This window comes from Sander vitreus, chromosome 6 (assembly GCF_031162955.1).
Source record: "Sander vitreus isolate 19-12246 chromosome 6, sanVit1, whole genome shotgun sequence".
Lineage (NCBI taxonomy): Eukaryota > Metazoa > Chordata > Actinopteri > Perciformes > Percidae > Sander > Sander vitreus.
This window is the reverse complement of record NC_135860.1, coordinates 17,888,162-17,910,301: the sequence shown is the minus strand read 5'-3', so window position 1 is coordinate 17,910,301 and position 22,140 is coordinate 17,888,162. Positions and strand designations below refer to the sequence as shown.

At 42.9% G+C, this 22,140-nt stretch overlaps 1 protein-coding gene and 2 pseudogenes across 1 annotated transcript; 2 read left to right on the top strand and 1 right to left on the bottom strand.

Annotated features, from left to right (window-relative positions):
- Window positions 1–69: 69 nt before the first annotated feature.
- LOC144519824 (trypsin-3-like) lies at window positions 70–1,376 on the bottom strand. The gene is given in 6 exon segments (XM_078253261.1): window positions 70–289; window positions 375–511; window positions 609–681; window positions 683–863; window positions 1,034–1,190; window positions 1,337–1,376. Coding segments are annotated over 6 exon segments (738 nt in total). The 3' UTR covers window positions 70–139.
- A 3,283-nt stretch (window positions 1,377–4,659) lies between these two features.
- On the top strand, window positions 4,660–5,963 carry LOC144519823 (trypsin-3-like; annotated as a pseudogene).
- Window positions 5,964–12,247: 6,284 nt separating this feature from the next.
- On the top strand, window positions 12,248–13,552 carry LOC144519813 (trypsin-3-like; annotated as a pseudogene).
- Window positions 13,553–22,140: the final 8,588 nt, after the last annotated feature.

Sequence of the window (22,140 nt, the reverse complement as noted above, 5' to 3'; positions counted from 1 at the left end):
TTGGTAAATCTATTTTTTTAAATTATCTACCAGCACAAAACAGGGAACAACAGAGAAAGTGAGGTTGATGTTAATTTATTTTTATCAAAGCAGATGCCATAGTAAGAGATTGCTTAATGTTCCTTCCAGTCAAGTGACTTTAGTTGGAGGACATGGTGTTGCGAATCCAGGAGTTGTAGTTGCAGACCTTGGTGTAGACTCCGGGCTTGTTCCTCTGGGCGCAGCCATAACCCCAGGACACCACACCCTGCAGCTGACCGTTGCACACCACGGGGCCACCAGAGTCTCCCTGATAGGACGCAGATAGAAAGGAAAACGTGAGCAGAGGTGCTCTAAAGTTTGGTGTGTCCACTCTAAGAAACTTTAGCTCGTACCTGGCAGGAGTCCTTGCCTCCCTCGAGGAATCCAGCACAGAACATGTTGGAGGTGATCTGTCCAGGGTAGGCGGACCTGCAGCTGCTGTCGCTCAGGATGGGGGCATCCAGGCACCTCAGACGATCAGGGTAGCTGCCTAGAGAGGAAACAGACAATAGGCCCTACATGTAAATATTCATACCCCAGAATGTACCAAAACTATGTTCCAGATGTGAGTGCAGTGTGTTACTGACTCCCAGAGCTGCTGGTGTTGCCCCATCCAGAGATCAGACAGAGGGTGCCAGAGCTGGCACAGCTGGAGGGCAGGGGACACGGTGCTGACGTAGCTGTGCAGGGAGGCGGGCTTGCTCAGCTTGATCAGCATGATGTCATTGTCCAGGTTGCCGCTGTTGTAGCTGGGGTGAGGGATGACGCGGGCAGAGTCGATGAACTGCTCTGTGCCCTCGCTGACAGCAATGTTGTGCTCACCAAGACGCACCTGGATGCGGCTGCAGAGAGAGGCATGAGGGTTAAATTATAGGTTAGGAATCTGACATTGCATTGTCAGTATCTCTGATTTCATTACATTTTGAAAGAACATAATGCTAATTTGAATCAGTGAAAGTGGTTTTAGTATGACTGTGGACCTAATGTGTGGATGTAAAATGTCTGCACTTACGACTTGTAGCAGTGAGCAGCAGACACCACCCAGGTGCTGGAGATCAGGGAGCCTCCACAGAAGTGGTAGCCAGAGTTCAGAGAGACCTGGTAGGCCACAGAGTTCTTTCTGCACTCGTAGCCTCCAACAATCTTGTCATCCTCAATGGGAGCGGCATCTGATGAAGAATTTACCAGAGTTTATGTTTTGCAGGACAGTCATTTTTTAAAGAAATCTGAAAGTAAATAGCTCTTCAGTACTATTGTCACAAAATGGTCAAAATTACTTTAAAAAAAATTGTGAAAAAGTAAGATTGATACTTACAGGCCACTGCGAACAGAGCCAGAAGAATGAAAGCCTTCATGATGCTGTCCGTCTCAGTCTCGGTGTCAGCTCAGCGGCACTGCAGCCCCTTTTAAACCCACTCTGTCCCTCTGCTATCTGCTGGAACAAGGACACATATTTCCATTTTTCACCTTTCTGTTCAGTAACCTGTGAGAAAAACGCATCTGAAAGACAAGAGTCAACATATTGATAATGTGAGCTTTGGTTCCACCACCAGTTAGCAACATTGAGTTTATGAAAGATATACACTTATTAATTTATTTGAAATTACTGTAGAAATTTAAAGGAAATTGTGTTGAATTTTATTTTTAGTCTTACAATGCCTCTTTATCTGTCAATGTAATAGAGGTATACTGCATTACTACTCATAGATGGGGACTCGAGTCTGAGACTCGGACTCGAGTCGCACAAATAGCTGACTTCAGACTTGACTTGGACTCGAGCTTCGAGACTCGTCAACAACCTGTTTTCATGCAATTATTGCTTTTTAAATCAAAATGTATTCATGTATTTCTATTTTCTTTTATTGGCGCATATACGGGGAAACGTATGACGAGCTGTATGTCCCCTACCCTTTGCCATAATGTGCAACGTAACGCATGCGCCTATGTGCGCGCACTCACATAGCAAAAAATGCATTGCCGATGGCGACACCAAGTCCTCCCGGAGTTGTGCCTTTTGTCATTAGTTTTGCTTTCAATAACTTGGTAAACAGTTGCAGTAAGCTAACAGCTACATGCAAAGTGTGTGGCACCAAGATAAATGATGCCGGATCAACAACGTCGGACTTCATCAGGCATCTCAAAACGCACCCAAATAGGTCAATCACTCACACACTAATGTGAAAAGAGACGTTACATTTAGTATATGTCGTCACAGGTAACAAGCTAACCATCGCAAAGTGTTGTGCTAATGCTGGGAACAGGCAAATTGTATCTTATAGTTAGTGGTTGCTGAGGCTAAGAAATCCATGGTGCACAGGAGGCGGGACGCACGGATCCATCTCCCCAGGAACAAACGCTGTGTCGGGTGGGCAAACTCATGTGATGCGTAATTGATCCCGTGGTTGATTTGTAGGCTATTAAGTGAACAAGGTGTACCCGATCCACCAAACACTGGGCGTCTTAATTCTGCACATATTTCTGTTACTGTAGTCCTATTTACTATTTCATTATTTCATCCATGCGTGGCGCAGCGGATCCGTGCGCACTGTCACCTGCCGTGGAGACGCTGGCTTCACTAACCTCTCCTCCTCTGAGTCGGATCTCCCTCGCGCTGGACTCAGTTTCACTGAGGGTACTAACACTTAGAAAATAAATAAATGGCATTACATCATTGAGTTCATACTGCTTATTGTGCGTAATTTGGACTGACACTGAGATGCATGTTGTTCTGTAACTGGAGTGGCGCTGCCACTATTCTCTTGATTTCCACTTCGACATTAGACATTTTTTTGAGTGAAAGAGACGTTACATTTAGCATATATAATCACAGGTAAGAAGCTAACCATAATATTTCACCAGGTCCGAGGTCTAGAGGGATGTGTTAAGTAGACCCCATAAAGTTATCCTACAACTGATTTTGATACTGTACTGGATGGATGGTAGCTACAGGACATGTTTTGAATTCATAAGATTTAACAATACAGTGTTAGGGACAGATCAGATGGCCAGAGACTTGAGACTTGACTTGGACTTGTGGCAAAAGACTTGAGACTTGACTTGAACTTGCCCCTCAAAGACTTGAGACTTGACTTGGACTCGAAAAAATGACTTGTGAACATCTCTGTTACTACCATACATGTGCACACGATACAATAATTTGGAGAAAAACAACTTTCATATCATGGTGTATTTAAGTTGTTGGTATTTCATTTATGATGTTTATATTTTCACTTACTAACCGTTAAAGATATTTACTTTCCCGTCTGTCTCCTGTTTGTTCTCCTGATTCATAAAACACTGACTTAAAAAAAACAAGACAGAAACTAGTGTAAAATTGTCAGACCGCTTATTTTAATGCAGTCTAATTGCAAATGTATAAGTTTGAATCTCCAAATGAACAGCTGTCCCATGTATGTAAAATGGGTTTTAAAATGCCAACAAAAGTGCCCTTAGTCACTCTGTACACATTGTAAAGTTGAGTTGCGTGTAATAAAACATATTTTTCATAATATTTGTTTGATGTTTTTATTGCTTTTCCATGATTGCCTGGTTTTGAGACCGTTATGTGGTTAGAAAGTATATCCTATATCCTGGTAATGCAGGCATATGTCTGAGTGTGGAAGTAGGGCATTAGCTTTAGTACTGAAGTACACATTAACATTTTCAACACAATAATTAATTGAGGTCAATCTAAAACCTGTCTAATGGTCTCAAATTAAGTGTCTCACACAAAGCTTATATCATTGAGATTAAAACATTTAACATTTATGCTATTACTTGAAGACACATATATTTACATATTGCCATTTATTTGGCAGGGATAAAAATACTCAATTAAATTTCAACAATGTTCTGTGTAAAATATTGTTTAGGATGTTGATCATTGTAAATTTTAACACGAAACACAACACAACCATGAAGAGAAGGCTACTTTTGTCTAAACAAAGCTCTTAAAGAAACCTATTTGTTTCTATGGTGAATCATTTCACTGCTTTGTCATCTACCTTTTGATTTTGATTGATATGAATTACAGCACAATGAAAGGTTTGATCAACAAATCAGGAAATAGAATATATTACTGTATCAGTATCATTGTTTCCATCAAGATTTTCAATATAAATACCCTAAAAGGCAAATATTTAAAATGTTGATGTGATCTGTTTCTGTTGCCAAATTAGTTAATCACCAGAAAATGTTCTTGTCTTGCTGTGTGACAAAACCAGACACTCAGTTTTAGTGACTTGACTTGATTTGTATGTCAAACTACTACTATCAAAATATACAATAAATGTTGAGTTTTGAAGACCTGCTAGAACAGCTAGTTTTGAGGTCCCCAGGACATCCTTCTTCTTTTATCTTTGCTTAAGTAATTGAGTTAGGGAAATATATTTCTCAATAAATACATTAAAACAGGCCCCATGTTTAATGCATGTGCCTGGCGTGATGGTGCAACCAGAGCTCACATTGTCAGTATGTTGACTCTTGTCTCCCAGATGCGTTTTTCTCACAGGTTACTGAACAGAAAGGTGAAAAATGGAAATATGTGTCCTTGTTCCAGCAGATAGCAGAGGGACAGAGTGGGTTTAAAAGGGGCTGCAGTGCCGCTGAGCTGACACCGAGACTGAGACGGACAGCATCATGAAGGCTTTCATTCTTCTGGCTCTGTTTGCAGTGGCATGTAAGTATCAATCTTACTTTTCACTCATTTTTTTAAAGTAATTTTGACCATTTTGTGACAATAGTACTGAAGAGCTATTTACTTTCAGATTTCTTTAAAAAATGACTGTCCTGCAAAACATAAACTCTGGTAAATTCTTCATCAGATGCCGCTCCCATTGAGGATGACAAGATTGTTGGAGGCTACGAGTGCAGAAAGAACTCTGTGGCCTACCAGGTCTCTCTGAACTCTGGCTACCACTTCTGTGGAGGCTCCCTGATCTCCAGCACCTGGGTGGTGTCTGCTGCTCACTGCTACAAGTCGTAAGTGCAGACATTTTACATCCACACATTAGGTCCACAGTCATACTAAAACCACTTTCACTGATTCAAATTAGCATTATGTTCTTTCAAAATGTAATGAAATCAGAGATACTGACAATGCAATGTCAGATTCCTAACCTATAATTTAACCCTCATGCCTCTCTCTGCAGCCGCATCCAGGTGCGTCTTGGTGAGCACAACATTGCTGTCAGCGAGGGCACAGAGCAGTTCATCGACTCTGCCCGCGTCATCCCTCACCCCAGCTACAACAGCGGCAACCTGGACAATGACATCATGCTGATCAAGCTGAGCAAGCCCGCCTCCCTGCACAGCTACGTCAGCACCGTGTCCCTGCCCTCCAGCTGTGCCAGCTCTGGCACCCTCTGTCTGATCTCTGGATGGGGCAACACCAGCAGCTCTGGGAGTCAGTAACACACTGCACTCACATCTGGAACATATTTTTGGTACATTCTGGGGTATGAATATTTACATGTAGGGCCTATTGTCTGTTTCCTCTCTAGGCAGCTACCCTGATCGTCTGAGGTGCCTGGATGCCCCCATCCTGAGCGACAGCAGCTGCAGGTCCGCCTACCCTGGACAGATCACCTCCAACATGTTCTGTGCTGGATTCCTCGAGGAGGCAAGGACTCCTGCCAGGTACGAGCTAAAGTTTCTTAGAGTGGACACACCAAACTTTAGAGCACCTCTGCTCACGTTTTCCTTTCTATCTGCGTCCTATCAGGGAGACTCTGGTGGCCCCGTGGTGTGCAACGGTCAGCTGCAGGGTGTGGTGTCCTGGGGTTATGGCTGCGCCCAGAGGAACAAGCCCGGAGTCTACACCAAGGTCTGCAACTACAACTCCTGGATTCGCAACACCATGTCCTCCAACTAAAGTCACTTGACTGGAAGGAACATTAAGCAATCTCTTACTATGGCATCTGCTTTGATAAAAATAAATTAACATCAACCTCACTCTCTCTATTGTTCCCTGTTTTGTGCTGTTAGATATAAACAAATTGATTTACCGATGAAATTAATCAACAGTAAGGAAAACAAGATAAAAAGTAATCTCACTTTAGAAATGAATAGAAGATATATGTGCAAAAAAATAATCAAAAAACCTGCTTTAATATGAAAAATCATGAATCTACATCTCAAAACCAAATAAAACTGCTGCAAAGTAATACTTTTCATAAATATTTAAGAGAAAAAAACTCAAGAAATAAAAAAAGATATGTGTTTCTGTACTTTCAAAACTTAAAATTCTGAAAAGGCAGCCTTCAACACTTGCCAGATATACATTCAGGGATTGAACAAAACAGTGTGGCATTAGAGGGATTTTGAGAAAATTACTGTTCAAGATTTCTTTAAATAAAGGTATGTTTTGTCTGCATGTTGCTCAAATCAGTGAAAACATATAACAATTTAAAGTAACTCAGCCACCTTGGATGATAAATACTGTGTTCGTTTCATCATGCATTGAATATTTACAACAAACAATTGTATCCTCAAATATATAGTACGGTGGCCGACAGGGGCAAACGCCCTGCAACTTAAGAAAACACACGCAAATAGACAAAACACAAGCAAATTAAGAAAACAACTTCATTAATTTGACAACACATGCGCAGCATTCAGCAAACACGCTGCAAATGCACACAACACAACCAAATACATAAATGCACTACAAATATGAAACAATGCAACAATTGATTTTCGACCCCACGGGGAGAGAGGGAGAGAGAGGGAAAGAGAGAGAGAGAGAGAGTGAGAGAGAGAGAGAGAGAGAGAGAGAGAGAGCAACTGCATAGACTGTAAATATTAAGTCTATGTTTGAGATATGTTTTCTCTTGTTTGGTGGGTCCCAGGTAACAATTTTTGGTTCCCAGAACGTTCTGGGAATGTTCGTTTTTGGTTGTGGGAACATTCCCTGAAGGTTAGTTTTTGGTTCCCATGGAAAGTTTTCCTGGCGTTTAGGGAACGTTAGTTTTTGGTTACAACGACCGTTCTCAGACGCCTAACGTTGCAACCTTTAGAGAATGTTCCCCTACCGTTGTAACCTTTAGAGAACGTTCCACTAACGTTCCCCTACCGTTGCAACCTTTAGAGACGTTCCCCTACCGTTGTAACCTTTAGGGAACGTACCTCTAACGTTCCCCTACCGTTGTTACCTTTAGGGAACATTCCCCTAACATTGTAACTTTTAGAGAACGTTCCCCTACCGTTGTAACCTTTAGAGAACGTTCCCCTAACCCTTAAGTAAGTTTATGGAACGTTTGCCTAACATTATTTTTTACATTCCCCTAACCTTTAAAAAACTTTAACAACCGTGGTACCAAAAAATAAATATACATTTATATAAGAATCAAAATCAGTTTTATTGGCAATATAGACACATACTGTACAATAGAGACAACATACATATAGGCACATTAACACAATATATTGTATAAATGTAGAGTGCAAAGTAATAGTGCAAATGTAGTGTGCAAAATGCATATTGGAATGATAAAGTATGTAATGTGTAGGTGAATGGCCAAAGTGGGGATGACCCCACTTATCAGCAGTTCAGGAGAGTGATGGCAGTGGGAAAGAAGCTGTTCTTGTGTCTGGTTGTTTTTGTGTGTATGGATCTGTAGCGCCTGCCAGAGGGGAGGCATGAGGATAGCAGCAGTGTAGAAGATGGCCAATAGCTCTTGTGGTAGGCCATGCTTCCGCAGTTGCCGTAGGAAGTACATCCTCTGCTGAGCCTTTTTAAGGATGTTAGACTCCCACTTCAGGTCCTGGGAAATGATGGAACCCAGAAACTTGAATGAATCCACCTTTGACACTAGGCTGTTGGATATTAGATATCTGGGAGGGCGCTAGAGTAGCAAGTAGAAGCAAAGTTACAAGTCAAATTAAAACCTCTTATCAGCCAAGCTAAGCATAAAACTGATGTGAACAATAAAATAACACCTGCCTGTTATAACTCTTGTTAAAACTTGTCTTTCTGCCCTGCAGGCTATACGGTTTTACAACGTCATTGGTTGCCACTCGCCGTAGCATGTGACGGATGGCAGTACCTCTGGTCAAACCTCCAAAGGTTGTCAGGAAAAGTTGCTGTAAAACATATAGAAATACAAATTACACATGTAGAACAAAGTGGAGAGCTTGTACAATATAATTTTGTAAGAAAAGTCAGTTCAGTTATAATGATATTTGAATTTGCTGGTTTTAAGTCTACCATTGACGGTTATGATTTTATGGCTTATACTCCAATTTGTCAATGGAGAAACTGCATTGTATTTTTACTTCCGGAACCCGCTGTGGGCGGGACTGTTGAGCTCTATACATCCATGGCTTTATCTCTCATCCACGTTACAGGCTTTACAGCATACAGCCCTCGGATGTATTGTAAGATAAGTGTTAAACCCTATGTCCGACTGAGTTCAGCTCAACTCGCTGTATAATGCTGGCAACCATGTCGGAGCTTTCTTTAAGTTGTTTACCAAAATCTCCCATCTTGTTGTCCAGGTTCCTTATGGTGGTTAAAACATCACCGAGGGAAGGCTCAGTCTCGGTGGCCAACTTTGATGTATCCATGGGGCTAGCAGCGCTCGCAGCATAGCTAGCTGTGGAAAGCTAACTTGTTTCCCGCGTTAGCATATGGGCTAGCAGTCTTGAGCGGAGAAAGGTCTTTACTGTTGACCGCCGACAATGTCTTTCTTGGTATCTTCATCCTACCTTGCGTTATAACACCGTCGGTGAAGTGTAGTCAGCATATGTTTTAGTCAATGGCAGTATTTCAGTTCGAATTTGGGACTAAACGAACGGATCTTTTGTCTGCCCTGTCCTGAAGTCAGGACAGGACTTGAATCGGTCACCTGAAAGCAGAGGCACTAGGTCAGGGGTGTCAAACTCATTTTACTTCATGGGCCACATACCCCTAATTTGATCTCAAGTGGGCCAGACCAGTTAACCACTCCAACAAGATCAGACACTTTATCTGCCACAGAGTTTCTTGTCAGCTTGATGTTGGCAAACGCAAGTTGCTTCTTCTATGACAGCGTTCTAAGGCCATTGTAGGAAAAACAATAATGTTATGGACCTGGCAGAGAGGGGTAATAGTCCGGGAAAAAACTCAGAATTTCTAAGATTAAAGTAGTAAATTTACAGAAAAAGAACTTGGATATTCTCTGAGATTAAAGTGGAAAATTTGGAATTGGAATAAATTACTTCTCTGCAAATTTCACACTTTGCAAAGTCATTAAGTGGGCCTGATTGGACCCTTTGGCGGGCCGGTTCTGGCCCACGGGCCGTATGTTTGACACCCCTGCACTAGGTGTTTCTCAATGTCAAGGAAGGATGCTTGACATTGAGAAACGCCTATTGTCTTCCCCCTACTGGCGTGGGGGTGTAACAGTTGGATTTGTACACTGAACTGAGCCACTTGTTAGAAGTGAAATGTAAAATGAAAGAAGTGAATTTTCTTAGTTGTGAAAATCGTTCTATTGATAGATTCTTGTTTTAAGTATTTTCACATAATACAGTTAAAAAAACGAAATTAAGCACAAAAGTATTGTTTTTAACAAAATTATCAGCCTAAAAATAAATATATTCTCTTGCCATGTTGTTTATCTTACTTAGATTTTATAAGACCAATCATTTTTGAGTGAATCTAAATCAAGTGACTGCAAACCTTTTATATGCTACTTCAAAAACTTAAATGGAGCTGGTATAAAGAAACATTTTCAAAACCGCACTCAGAACAACCAAAAACAACCAAACGGGAACGTTGTGTGGAGGTACAGTGCAACCACAGGAGAACGTTTCAGTTGGTTGGTTCTGTCATAACCTGGCTCAAGGGCCATGACAAAAGAGGGAGCGAGGCATCGTAAATTATCAAAAGTGATTTATTTAACAAAAGAATAAACTAAACATATCTTTTGTAATGTGCAAAGTGTGTCTCTGTAATTTAAATAAACTCAAAACAAGACGTGGCAGGCAGGATGATCAGGCCATGGTTGATGTCTGGATTGCAGTGAAGAGAGCCTGTAGTCTGACCAGGTGGAGCTTTATCAGCTCACAGCTCCCAGGTGCACCAGATCTGCAATCAACTCAAACAAAGATGGGTAAGACCAGAGAGGTATCACTCCTACAGAGAGGCCCCACCAGATCACACAGGGGCCGTCACAGTTCCCTTAACGTTTAGGGAACGTTATAACCCTGAGGGAACGTTCCCTAAACGTTAGTTTTTGGTCTGGTTCGAACTAACCTTTAGGGAACCAGAAACTAATGTTCCCCAACGTTCCCTAAACGTTCTGTGTTAGTGGGGTGTGTCTCGGCTCAGGTCACAGGTGATACTCAATCAGCAGAGACGTCTGTAAACACATGGTAATAAAACATTTAAAACTGCATCAGCGTTTAACGTTGACGTTTGTTTAAGCCATATTACACGAGAGGGTTTAATTTTGAGGTCCGAAAGGCGAATTACTGAAGTGGCCTCCTCAAGTGTAATATTGTGATTATACAACAACGGTTACCAACAAAATAAGTGATCAATCTGTATTCATATTGTGGAGCAATTCGCTCTTGAAATACAAAAAACAGACAGGATTTAAAGTCCCTCCCTGTTTAGTAAACCAGCCAATTTACCGTGGGATTTATCAAACTGAATAAATCCCGCTCGCACATATAAACACAAAACTGCTTTGCTAAAACGTGTTGTAAGTAAGACATCTGCTGAAAAAGTTATTCATTATTCACTAAACATGATTGCCGTACTGTTTAGTTCACAAACATCCAACACACCAGACACCAGACGCAAGCTTTTATTTTGAAAAGCCGAAGTTTGGGGACGGCACCAGCCAGGAAGGCATGAGACGGGAGCATGGACTGTATATTATTAATATATTATGTTATTAATAATAATAATAATATGAATTTAATATACAGTCTATTGAGTTCTCCAGGATGCAGCCATACCCGACTCTAATAAAAAGGCAGAGCGCTCTCTCCCCGTGGGGTCGAAAATCAAGCTGTTCCACTAGCTGTTCCCTCTAGAGGCCTGGAGAACTTCTGTTGTGTAATCTGGATGCTGCGTTTTTTTGTTGCATTTGTTTTCTGGGTTTGTGTACTTTTCTTTTTGCATCGTTTGTGTTGTGTGAATTTGCAGCGCGTTTGCTGAATGCTGCACGTGTTGTCAAATTGATGAAGTTGTTTTCTTAATTTGCTTGTGTTTTGTCTATTTGCGTGTTTTCTTATGCATGTGTGTTTTCTTCTGTTCACCAGCGTGACAAAAGAGGTCATAATAAATACTGTATGGAAAAAAACAATTTTACATTAAGATTCAGTTTACGTGTCACAACAACATCAACAACTATTTAAAAAAAAATCACAAGCATTGCAAACAATTCCAGAGAAATATTTGAACCCAAATATTGTTTCCTCTCAAAAGAAATGAACTAAACATGAATACAGGATTGATATATTGGTGATGGTAATAGCTCAAAAGAAATATTTTGTACATTTGCTATTAGACTGCATTTAAAATAAGTGGCCTGACAATTTTACACTAGTTATGAATCAGGAGAACATACAGGAGACAGAGGGGAAAGTAAATATCTTTAACTGTTAGTGAGTGAAAATATAAACACCATCAATGAAATACCGACAACTTAAATACACTTTTGACATGAAAGTTATTGTGCTTTCCTCCAAATTATGGTATCTTGTGCACCCGCTTGAAAACACATTTTTTCACACTGGCATATCCAACATGATCACCACTCATCTGTACTTAGTAATGTTCTGTATGTTTTTACTATTATTATTACTATTTTATTGTCTTGTTAGGGGATCTTGAGTGTCCAGAAAGGTGCCCATAAATAAAATGTATGATTATTATTATTATTATGGTAGTAATACAGTATACCTCCATTACATTGACAGATAAAGAGGCATTGTAAGGCTAAAAATAAAATGCAACACAACTTACTTTAAATTTCTACAGTAATTTCAAACAAATGAATAAGTGTATATCTTTCATAAACTTAATGTTCGTAACAGGGGTGCAACCAGAGCTCACATTGTCAATATGTTGACTCTTGTCTCCCCAGATGCGTTTTTTCTCACAGGTTACTGAACAGAAAGGTGAAAAATGGAAATACGTGTCCTTGTTCCAGCAGATAGCAGAGGGACAGAGTGGGTTTAAAAGGGGCTGCAGTGCCGCTGAGCTGACACCGAGACTGAGACGGACAGCATCATGAAGGCTTTCATTCTTCTGGCTCTGTTCGCAGTGGCCTGTAAGTATCAATCTTACTTTTTATTATTTTTTAAAGTAATTTTGACCATTTTGTGACAATAGTACTGAAGAGCTATTTACTTTCAGATTTCTTTAAAAAATGACTGTCCTGCAAAACATAAACTCTGGTAAATTCTTCATCAGATGCCGCTCCCATTGAGGATGACAAGATTGTTGGAGGCTACGAGTGCAGAAAGAACTCTGTGGCCTACCAGGTCTCTCTGAACTCTGGCTACCACTTCTGTGGAGGCTCCCTGATCTCCAGCACCTGGGTGGTGTCTGCTGCTCACTGCTACAAGTCGTAAGTGCAGACATTTTACATCCACACATTAGGTCCACAGTCATACTAAAACCACTTTCACTGATTCACTTTAGCATTATGTTCTTTCAAAATGTAATGAAATCAGAGATACTGACAATGCAATGTCAGATTCCTAACCTATAATTTAACCCTCATGCCTCTCTCTGCAGCCGCATCCAGGGTGCGTCTTGGTGAGCACAACATTGCTGTCAGCGAGGGCACAGAGCAGTTCATCGACTCTGCCCGCGTCATCCCTCACCCCAGCTACAACAGCGGCAACCTGGACAATGACATCATGCTGATCAAGCTGAGCAAGCCCGCCTCCCTGCACAGCTACGTCAGCACCGTGTCCCTGCCCTCCAGCTGTGCCAGCTCTGGCACCCTCTGTCTGATCTCTGGATGGGGCAACACCAGCAGCTCTGGGAGTCAGTAACACACTACACTCACATCTGGAACATTTTTTTGGTACATTCTGGGGGTATGAATATTTACATGTAGGGCCTATTGTCTGTTTCCTCTCTAGGGCAGCTACCCTGATCGTCTGAGGTGCCTGGATGCCCCCATCCTGAGCGACAGCAGCTGCAGGTCCGCCTACCCTGGACAGATCACCTCCAACATGTTCTGTGCTGGATTCCTCGAGGAGGCAAGGACTCCTGCCAGGTACGAGCTAAAGTTTCTTAGAGTGGACACACCAAACTTTAGAGCACCTCTGCTCACGTTTTCCTTTCTATCTGCGTCCTATCAGGGAGACTCTGGTGGCCCCGTGGTGTGCAACGGTCAGCTGCAGGGTGTGGTGTCCTGGGGTTATGGCTGCGCCCAGAGGAACAAGCCCGGAGTCTACACCAAGGTCTGCAACTACAACTCCTGGATTCGCAACACCATGTCCTCCAACTAAAGTCACTTGACTGGAAGGAACATTAAGCAATCTCTTACTATGGCATCTGCTTTGATAAAAATAAATTAACATCAACCTCACTCTCTCTATTGTTCCCTGTTTTGTGCTGTTAGATATAAACAAATTGATTTACCGATGAAATTAATCAACAGTAAGGAAAACAAGATAAAAAGTAATCTCACTTTAGAAATGAATAGAAGATATATGTGCAAAAAAATAATCAAAAAACCTGCTTTAATATGAAAAATCATGAATCTACATCTCAAATCCAAATAAAACTGCTGCAAAGTAATACTTTTCATAAATATTTAAGAGAAAAAAACTCAAGAAATAAAAAAAGATATGTGTTTCTGTACTTTCAAAACTTAAAATTCTGAAAAGGCAGCCTTCAACACTTGCCAGATATACATTCAGGGATTGAACAAAACAGTGTGGCATTAGAGGGATTTTGAGAAAATTACTGTTCAAGATTTCTTTAAATAAAGGTATGTTTTGTCTGCATGTTGCTCAAATCAGTGAAAACATATAACAATTTAAAGTAACTCAGCCACCTTGGATGATAAATACTGTGTTCAGCTTTCATCATGCATTGAATATTTACAACAAACAATTGTATCCTCAAATATATAGTACGGTGGGCTGACAGGCAAACGCCCTGCAACTTAAGAAAACACCGCATAATAGACAAAACACAAGCAAATTAAGAAAACAACTTCATTAATTTGATAACACATCGCGCAGCATTCAGCAAATCACGCTGCAAATGCACACAACACAACCAAATACATAAATGCACTGCAAATATGAAACAATGCAACAATTGATTTTCGACTCCCACGGGAGAGAGGAGAGAGAGGGAAAGAGAGAGAGAGAGAGTGAGAGAGAGAGAGAGAGAGAGAGAGAGAGCAACTGCATAGACTGTAAATATTAAGTCTATGTTTGAGATATGTTTTCTCTTGTTTGGTGGGTCCCAGGTAACAATTTTTGGTTCCCAGAACGTTCTGGGAATGTTCGCTTTTGGTTGTGGAACATTCCCTAAAGGTTAGTTTTGGTTCCCATGGAAAGTTTTCCTGAGCGTTTAGGGACGTTAGTTTTTGGTTACATCGACCGTTCTCAGGCGCCTAACATTGCAACCTTTAGAGAATGTTCCCCTACCGTTTCTAACCTTTAGAGAACGTTCACTAACGTTCCCTATCGTTGCAACCTTTAGAGACGTTCTCACTGCAGTTGTAACCTTTAGGGACGTACTCTAACGTCTCCCCTACCGTTGTTACCTTTAGGGAACATTCCCCCTAACATTGTAACTTTTAGAGAACGTTCCCCACCGTTGTAACCTTTTAGAGAACGTCTCTAACCCTAAGTAAGTTTAAATGGAGCGTTTGCTTAACATTATTTTTTTACATTCCCCTAACCTTTAAAAAATCTTTAACAACCCGTGTGTACCAAAAATAAATATACATTTATATAAGAATCAAAATCAGTTTTATTGGCAATATAGACACATACTGTACAATAGAGACAACATACATATAGGCACATTAACACAATATATTGTATAAATGTAGAGTGCAAAGTAATAGTGCAAATGTAGTGTGCAAAATGCATATTGGAATGATAAAGTATGTAATGTGTAGGTGAATGGCCAAAGTGGGGATGACCCCACTTATCAGCAGTTCAGGAGAGTGATGGCAGTGGGAAAGAAGCTGTTCTTGTGTCAGAGGGGAGGAGGCAGGAGGATAGCAGCAGTGTAGAAGATGGCCAATAGCTCTTGTGGTAGGCCATGCTTCCGCAGTTGCCGTAGGAAGTACATCCTCTGCTGAGCCTTTTTAAGGATGTTAGACTCCCACTTCAGGTCCTGGGAAATGATGGAACCCAGAAACTTGAATGAATCCACTTTTGACACTAGGCTGTTGGATATTAGATATCTGGGAGGGCGCTAGAGTAGCAAGTAGAAGCAAAGTTACAAGTCAAATTAAAACCTCTTATCAGCCAAGCTAAGCATAAAACTGATGTGAACAATAAAATAACACCTGCCTGTTATAACTCTTGTTAAAACTTGTCTTTCTGCCCTGCAGGCTATACGGTTTTACAACGTCATTGGTTGCCACTCGCCGTAGCATGTGACGGATGGCAGTACCTCTGGTCAAACCTCCAAAGGTTGTCAGGAAAAGTTGCTGTAAAACATATAGAAATACAAATTACACATGTAGAACAAAGTGGAGAGCTTGTACAATATAATTTTGTAAGAAAAGTCAGTTCAGTTATAATGATATTTGAATTTGCTGGTTTTAAGTCTACCATGGACGATTATGATTTTATGGCTTATACTCCAATTTGTCAATGGAGAAATTGCATTGTATTTTTACTTCCGGAACCCGCTGTGGGCGGGACTGTTGAGCTCTATACATCCATGGCTTTATCTCTCATCCACGTTACAGGCTTTACAGCATACAGCCCTCGGATGTATTGTAAGATAAGTGTTAAACCCTATGTCCGACTGAGTTCAGCTCAACTCGCTGTATAATGCTGGCAACCATGTCGGAGCTTTCTTTAAGTTGTTTACCAAAATCTCCCATCTTGTTGTCCAGGTTCCTTATGGTGGTTAAAACATCACCGAGGGAAGGCTCAGTCTCGGTGGCCAACTTTGATGTATCCATGGGGCTAGCAGCGCTCGCAGCATAGCTAGCTGTGGAAAGCTAACTTGTTTCCCGCGTTAGCATATGGGCTAGCAGTCTTGAGCGGAGAAAGGTCTTTACTGTTGACCGCCGATAATGTCTTTCTTGGTATCTTCATCCTACCTTGCGTTATAACACCGTCGGTGAAGTGTAGTCAGCATATGTTTTAGTCAATGGCAGTATTTCAGTTCGAATTTGGGACCAAACGAACAGATCTTTTGTCTGCCCTGTTCGCCAGGTGTGTATACCGGTGTTGTATACGGAAGTCAGGACAGGACTTGAATCGGTCACCTGAAAGCAGAGGCACTAGGTCAGGGGTGTCAAACTCATTTTACTTCATGGGCCACATACCCCTAATTTGATCTCAAGTGGGCCAGACCAGTTAACCACTCCAGAAAGATCAGAAACTTTATCTGCCACAGAGTTTCTTGTCCCACGGGCCGTATGTTTGACACCCCTGCACTAGGTGTTTCTCAATGCCAAGGAAGGATCCTTGACATTGAGAAATGCCTACTGTCTTCCCCCTACTGGCGTGGGGGTGTAACGGTTGGATTTGTACACTGAACTGAACCACTTATTAGAAGTGAAATGTGAAATGAAAGAAGTGAATGAACCTGAGGGCTGTGTTGTCGGGAGCTTTGTGCTCCTGGTAGGGTCTCCCAAGGCAAAATGGTCTCAGGTGAGGGGCCAGACAAAGAATGGTTCAAAAACCCTATGAGTGACCGAGGTAGAGATGGAGTGACCCTGCCCGGAGGAAGCCCGGGGCCCCCGTCTGGAGCCAGGCCCAGATGGAGGGCTCGTCAGCGAGGGTCTGGTGGCCGGGTTTGCCACGGAGCCCGGTCGGGCACAGCCCGAAAAAGCTACGCGGCACCTATCTCTCCATCCCATGGGCCCACCACCTGTGGGAGGAACCGCTGGGGTCGGGTGCGCTGCCATACAGGGGGCAGTGAAGGTCAGGGGCCTCGACGGACCAGACCTGGGCAGTAGACGCTGGCTCTGGGGACGTGGAATGTCACCTCTCTGTGGGGGAAAGAGCCGGAACTTGTGCGGGAGGTGGAGCGCTACCGGTTAGATCTGGTGGGGCTTACCTCTACGCACAGTCTCGGTTCTGGAACCATACTCCTGGATAGGGGTTGGACTCTTTTCTTCTCTGGAGTTGCCCAGGGTGTGAGGCGCCGGGCGGGTGTGGGGATACTCACAAGCCCCCGGCTGAGCACCGCTACTTTGGAGTTTAACCCGGTGGACGAGAGGGTCGCCTCCCTACGCCTGCGGGTTGTGGGGGGGAAAACTCTGACTGTTGTTTGTGCATATGCACCAAACAAGAGTTCGGAGTATTCGGCCTTCTTGGAGACCTTGAGTGGAGTCCTGCATGAGGGCTCCAGTCGGGGACTCCATAGTTCTGCTGGGGGACTTCAACGCGCACGTGGGCAATGATGGAGACACATGGAGAGGTGTGATTGGGAGGAACGGCCTCCCTGATCTAAACCAGAGTAGTTGTTTGTTGTTGGACTTCTGTGCTAGTCATGGATTGTCTATAACGAACACCATGTTCGAACATAGGGATGCTCATAAGTGTACTTGGTACCAGAGCACCCTAGGTGAGGAGCTGTGGTCTTAGGGTCTTAGGTGCCTCAAGGGGCGGTAACCCACGAACACCGTGGTGGACACCGGTGGTCAGGGAAGCCGTCCGACTAAAGGAGTCTTTCCGGGATATGTTATCCCAGAGGACTCCGGAGGCAGTTGCAAGGTACCGAAGGGCCCGAAGGGCTGCAGCCTCTACCGTGAAAGAGGCAAAGCAGCGGGTGTGGGAGAAGTTCGAAGAAGACATGGAGAAGGACTTTCGGTCGGCACCAAGGTGCTTCTGGAAAACCGTTCGCCACCTCAGGAGGGGGAAGCGGGGAACCATCCAAGCTGTGTACAGTAAGGATGGGACGCTGTTGACCTCAACTGAGGAGGTAATAGGGCGGTGGAAGGAGCACTTTGAGGAACTCCTAAATCCGACTAATACGCCCTCTATGGTAGAGGCAGAGCTGGAGGATGATGGGGGTTTGTCGTCAATTTCCCTGGTGGAGGTTGCTGAGGTAGTTAAACAACTCCACAGTGGCAAATCCCCAGGAATTGATGAGATCCGTCCAGAAATGCTTAAGGCTCTGGGTGTGGAGGGGTTGTCTTGGTTGACATGCCTCTTCAACATTGCCTGGAAGTCTGGGACGGTGCCTAAGGAGTGGCAGACCGGGGTGGTGGTTCCCCTTTTTAAAAAGGGGGACCAGAGGGTGTGTGCCAATTACAGGGGTATCACACTTCTCAGCCTCCCCGGTAAAGTCTACTCCAAGGTGCTGGAAAGGAGGGTTCGGTCGATAGTCGAATCTCAGGTTGAAGAGGAACAATGCGGATTCCGTCCTGGTCGTGGAACAACGGACCAGATCTTTACTCTCGCAAGGATCCTGGAGGGAGCCTGGGAGTATGCCCAACCGGTCTACATGTGTTTTGTGGATCTGGAGAAGGCGTATGACCGGGTGCCCCGGGAGATACTGTGGGAGGTGCTGCGGGAGTACGGGGTGACGGGGTCCCTTCTCAGGGCCATCCAATCTCTGTACGACCAAAGCGAGAGCTGTGTCCGGGTTCTCGGCAGTAAGTCGGACTCGTTTCAGGTGAGAGTTGGCCTCTGCCAGGGATGCGCTTTGTCACCAATCCTGTCTGTAGTATTTATGGACAGGATATCGAGGCATAGTCGGGGTGGAGAGGGGTTGCAGTTCGGTGGGCTGGGGATCTCATCGCTGCTTTTTGCAGATGATGTGGTCCTGATGGCATCATCGGCCTGTGACCTTCAGCACTCACTGGATCGGTTCGCAGCCGAGTGTGAAGCGGCTGGGATGAGGATCAGCACCTCTAAATCGGAGGCCATGGTTCTCAGCAGGAAACCGATGGAGTGCCTTCTCCAGGTAGGGAATGAGTCCTTACCCCAAGTGAAGGAGTTCAAGTACCTTGGGGTCTTGTTCGCGAGTGAGGGGACAATGGAGCGGGAGATTGGTCGGAGAATCGGCACAGCGGGTGCGGTATTACATTCAAATTTATCGCACCGTTGTGACGAAAAGAGAGCTGAGCCAGAAGGCAAACCTGTCAATCTACCGGTCAGTTTTTGTTCCTACCCTCACCTATGGTCATGAAGGCTGGGTCATGACCGAAAGAACAAGATCCAGGGTACAAGCGGCCGAAATGGGTTTCCTCAGGAGGGTAGCTGGCGTCTCCCTTAGAGATAGGGTGAGAAGCTCAGTTATCCGTGAGGAGCTCGGAGTAGAGCCGCTGCTCCTTCGCGTCGAAAGGAGCCAGTTGAGGTGGTTCGGGGATCTGGTAAGGATGCCCCCTGGGCGCCTCCCTAGGGAGGTGTTCCAGGCACGTCCAGCTGGGAGGAGGCCCCGTGGAAGACCCAGGACTAGGTGGAGGGATTATATCTCCAACCTGGCCTGGGAACGCCTCGGGATCCCCCAGTCGGAGCTGGTTAATGTGGCTCGGGAAAGGGAAGTTTGGGGTCCCCTGCTGGAGCTGCTACCCCCCGCGACCCGACCCCGAATAAGCGGACGAAGATGGATGGATGGATGGAAGAAGTGAATTTTCTTAGTTGTGAAAATCGTTCTATTGATAAATTCTTGTTTTAAGTATGTTCACATAATACAGTTAAAAAAACGAAATTAAGCACAAAAGTATTGTTTTTAACAAAATTGTTATCAGCCTAAAAATAAATATATTCTCTTGCTATGTTGTTTATCTTCCTTAGATTTTATAAGACCAATAATTTTTGAGTGAATCTATATCAAGTGACTGCAAACCTTTTATATGCTACTTCAAAAACTTAAATGGAGCTGGTATAAAGAAACATTTTCAAAACCGCACTCCGAACAACCAAAAACAACCAAACGGGAACGTTGTGTGGAGGTACAGTGCAACCACAGGAGAACGTTTCAGTTGGTTGGTTCTGTCATAACCTGGCTCAAGGGCCATGACAAAAGAGGGAGCGAGGCATCGTAAATTATCAAAAGTGATTTATTTAACAAAAGAATAAACTAAACATATCTTTTGTAATGTGCAAAGTGTGTCTCTGTAACTTAAATAAACTCAAAACAAGATGTGGCAGGCAGGATGATCAGGCCATGGTTGATGTCTGGATTGCAGTGAAGAGAGCCTGTAGTCTGACCAGGTGGAGCTTTATCAGCTCACAGCTCCCAGGTGCACCAGATCTGCAATCAACTCAAACAAAGATGGGTAAGACCAGAGAGGTATCACTCCTACAGAGAGGCCCCACCAGATCACACAGGGGCCGTCACAGTTCCCTTAATGTTTAGGGAACGTTATGACCCTGAGGGAACATTCCCTAAACGTTAGTTTTTGGTCTGGTTCGAACTAACCTTTAGGGAACCAGAAACTAATGTTAGCGTTTAACGTTGACGTTTGTTTAAGCCATATTACACGAGAGGGTTTAATTTCGAGGTCCGAAAGGCGAATTACTGAAGTGGCCTCCTCAAGTGTAATATTGTGATTATACAACAACGGTTACCAACAAAATAAGCGATCAATCTGTATTCATATTGTGGAGCAATTCGCTCTTGAAATACAAAAAACAGACAGGATTTAAAGTCCCTCCCTGTTTAGTAAACCAGCCAATTTACCGTGGGATTTATCAAACTGAATAAATCCCGCTCGCACATATAAACACAAAACTGCTTTGCTAAAACGTATTGTAAGTAAGACATCTGCTGAAAAAGTTATTCATTATTCACTAAACATGATTGCCGTACTGTTTAGTTCACAAACATCCAACACACCAGACACCAGACGCAAGCTTTTATTTTGAAAAGCCGAAGTTTGGGGACGGCACCAGCCAGGAAGGCATGAGACGGGAGCATAGACTGTATATTATTAATATATTATGTTATTAATAATAATAATAATATGAATTTAATATACAGTCTATTGAGTTCTCCAGGCTGCAGCCATACCCGACTCTAATAAAAAGGCAGAGCGCTCTCTCCCCGTGGGGTCGAAAATCAAGCTGTTCCACTAGCTGTTCCCTCTAGAGGTCTGGAGAACTTCTGTTGTGTAATCTGGATGCTGCGTTTTTTTGTTGCATTTGTTTTCTGGGTTTGTGTGCTTTTCTTTTTGCATCGTTTCATATTTGCAGCGCGTTTATCTGTTTGGTTGTGTTGTGTGAATTTGCAGCGCGTTTGCTGAATGCTGCACGTGTTGTCAAATTAATGAAGTTGTTTTCTTAATTTGCTTGTGTTTTGTCTATTTGCGTGTTTTCTTATGCATGTGTGTTTTCTTCTGTTCACCAGCGTGACAAAAGAGGTCATAATAAATACTGTATGGAAAAATACAATTTTACATTAAGATTCAGTTTACGTGTCACAACAACATCAACAACTATTTAAAAAAAAAATCACAAGCATTGCAAACAATTCCAGAGAAATATTTGAACCCAAGTATTGTTCCCTCTCAAAAGAAATGAACTAAACATGAATACAGGATTGATATATTGGTGATGGTAATAGCTCAAAAGAAATATTTTGTACATTTGCTATTAGACTGCATTTAAAATAAGTGGCCTGACAATTTTACACTAGTTATGAATCAGGAGAACATACAGGAGACAGAGGGGAAAGTAAATATCTTTAACTGTTAGTGAGTGAAAATATAAACACCATCAATTAAATACCGACAACTTAAATACACTTTTGACATGAAAGTTATTGTGCTTTCCTCCAAATTATGGTATCTTGTGCACCCGCTTGAAAACACATTTTTTCACACTGGCATATCCAACATGATCACCACTCATCTGTACTTAGTAATGTTCTGTATGTTTTTACTATTATTATTACTATTTTATTGTCTTGTTAGGGGATCTTGAGTGTCCAGAAAGGTGCCCATAAATAAAATGTATGATTATTATTATTATTATGGTAGTAATACAGTATACCTCCATTAC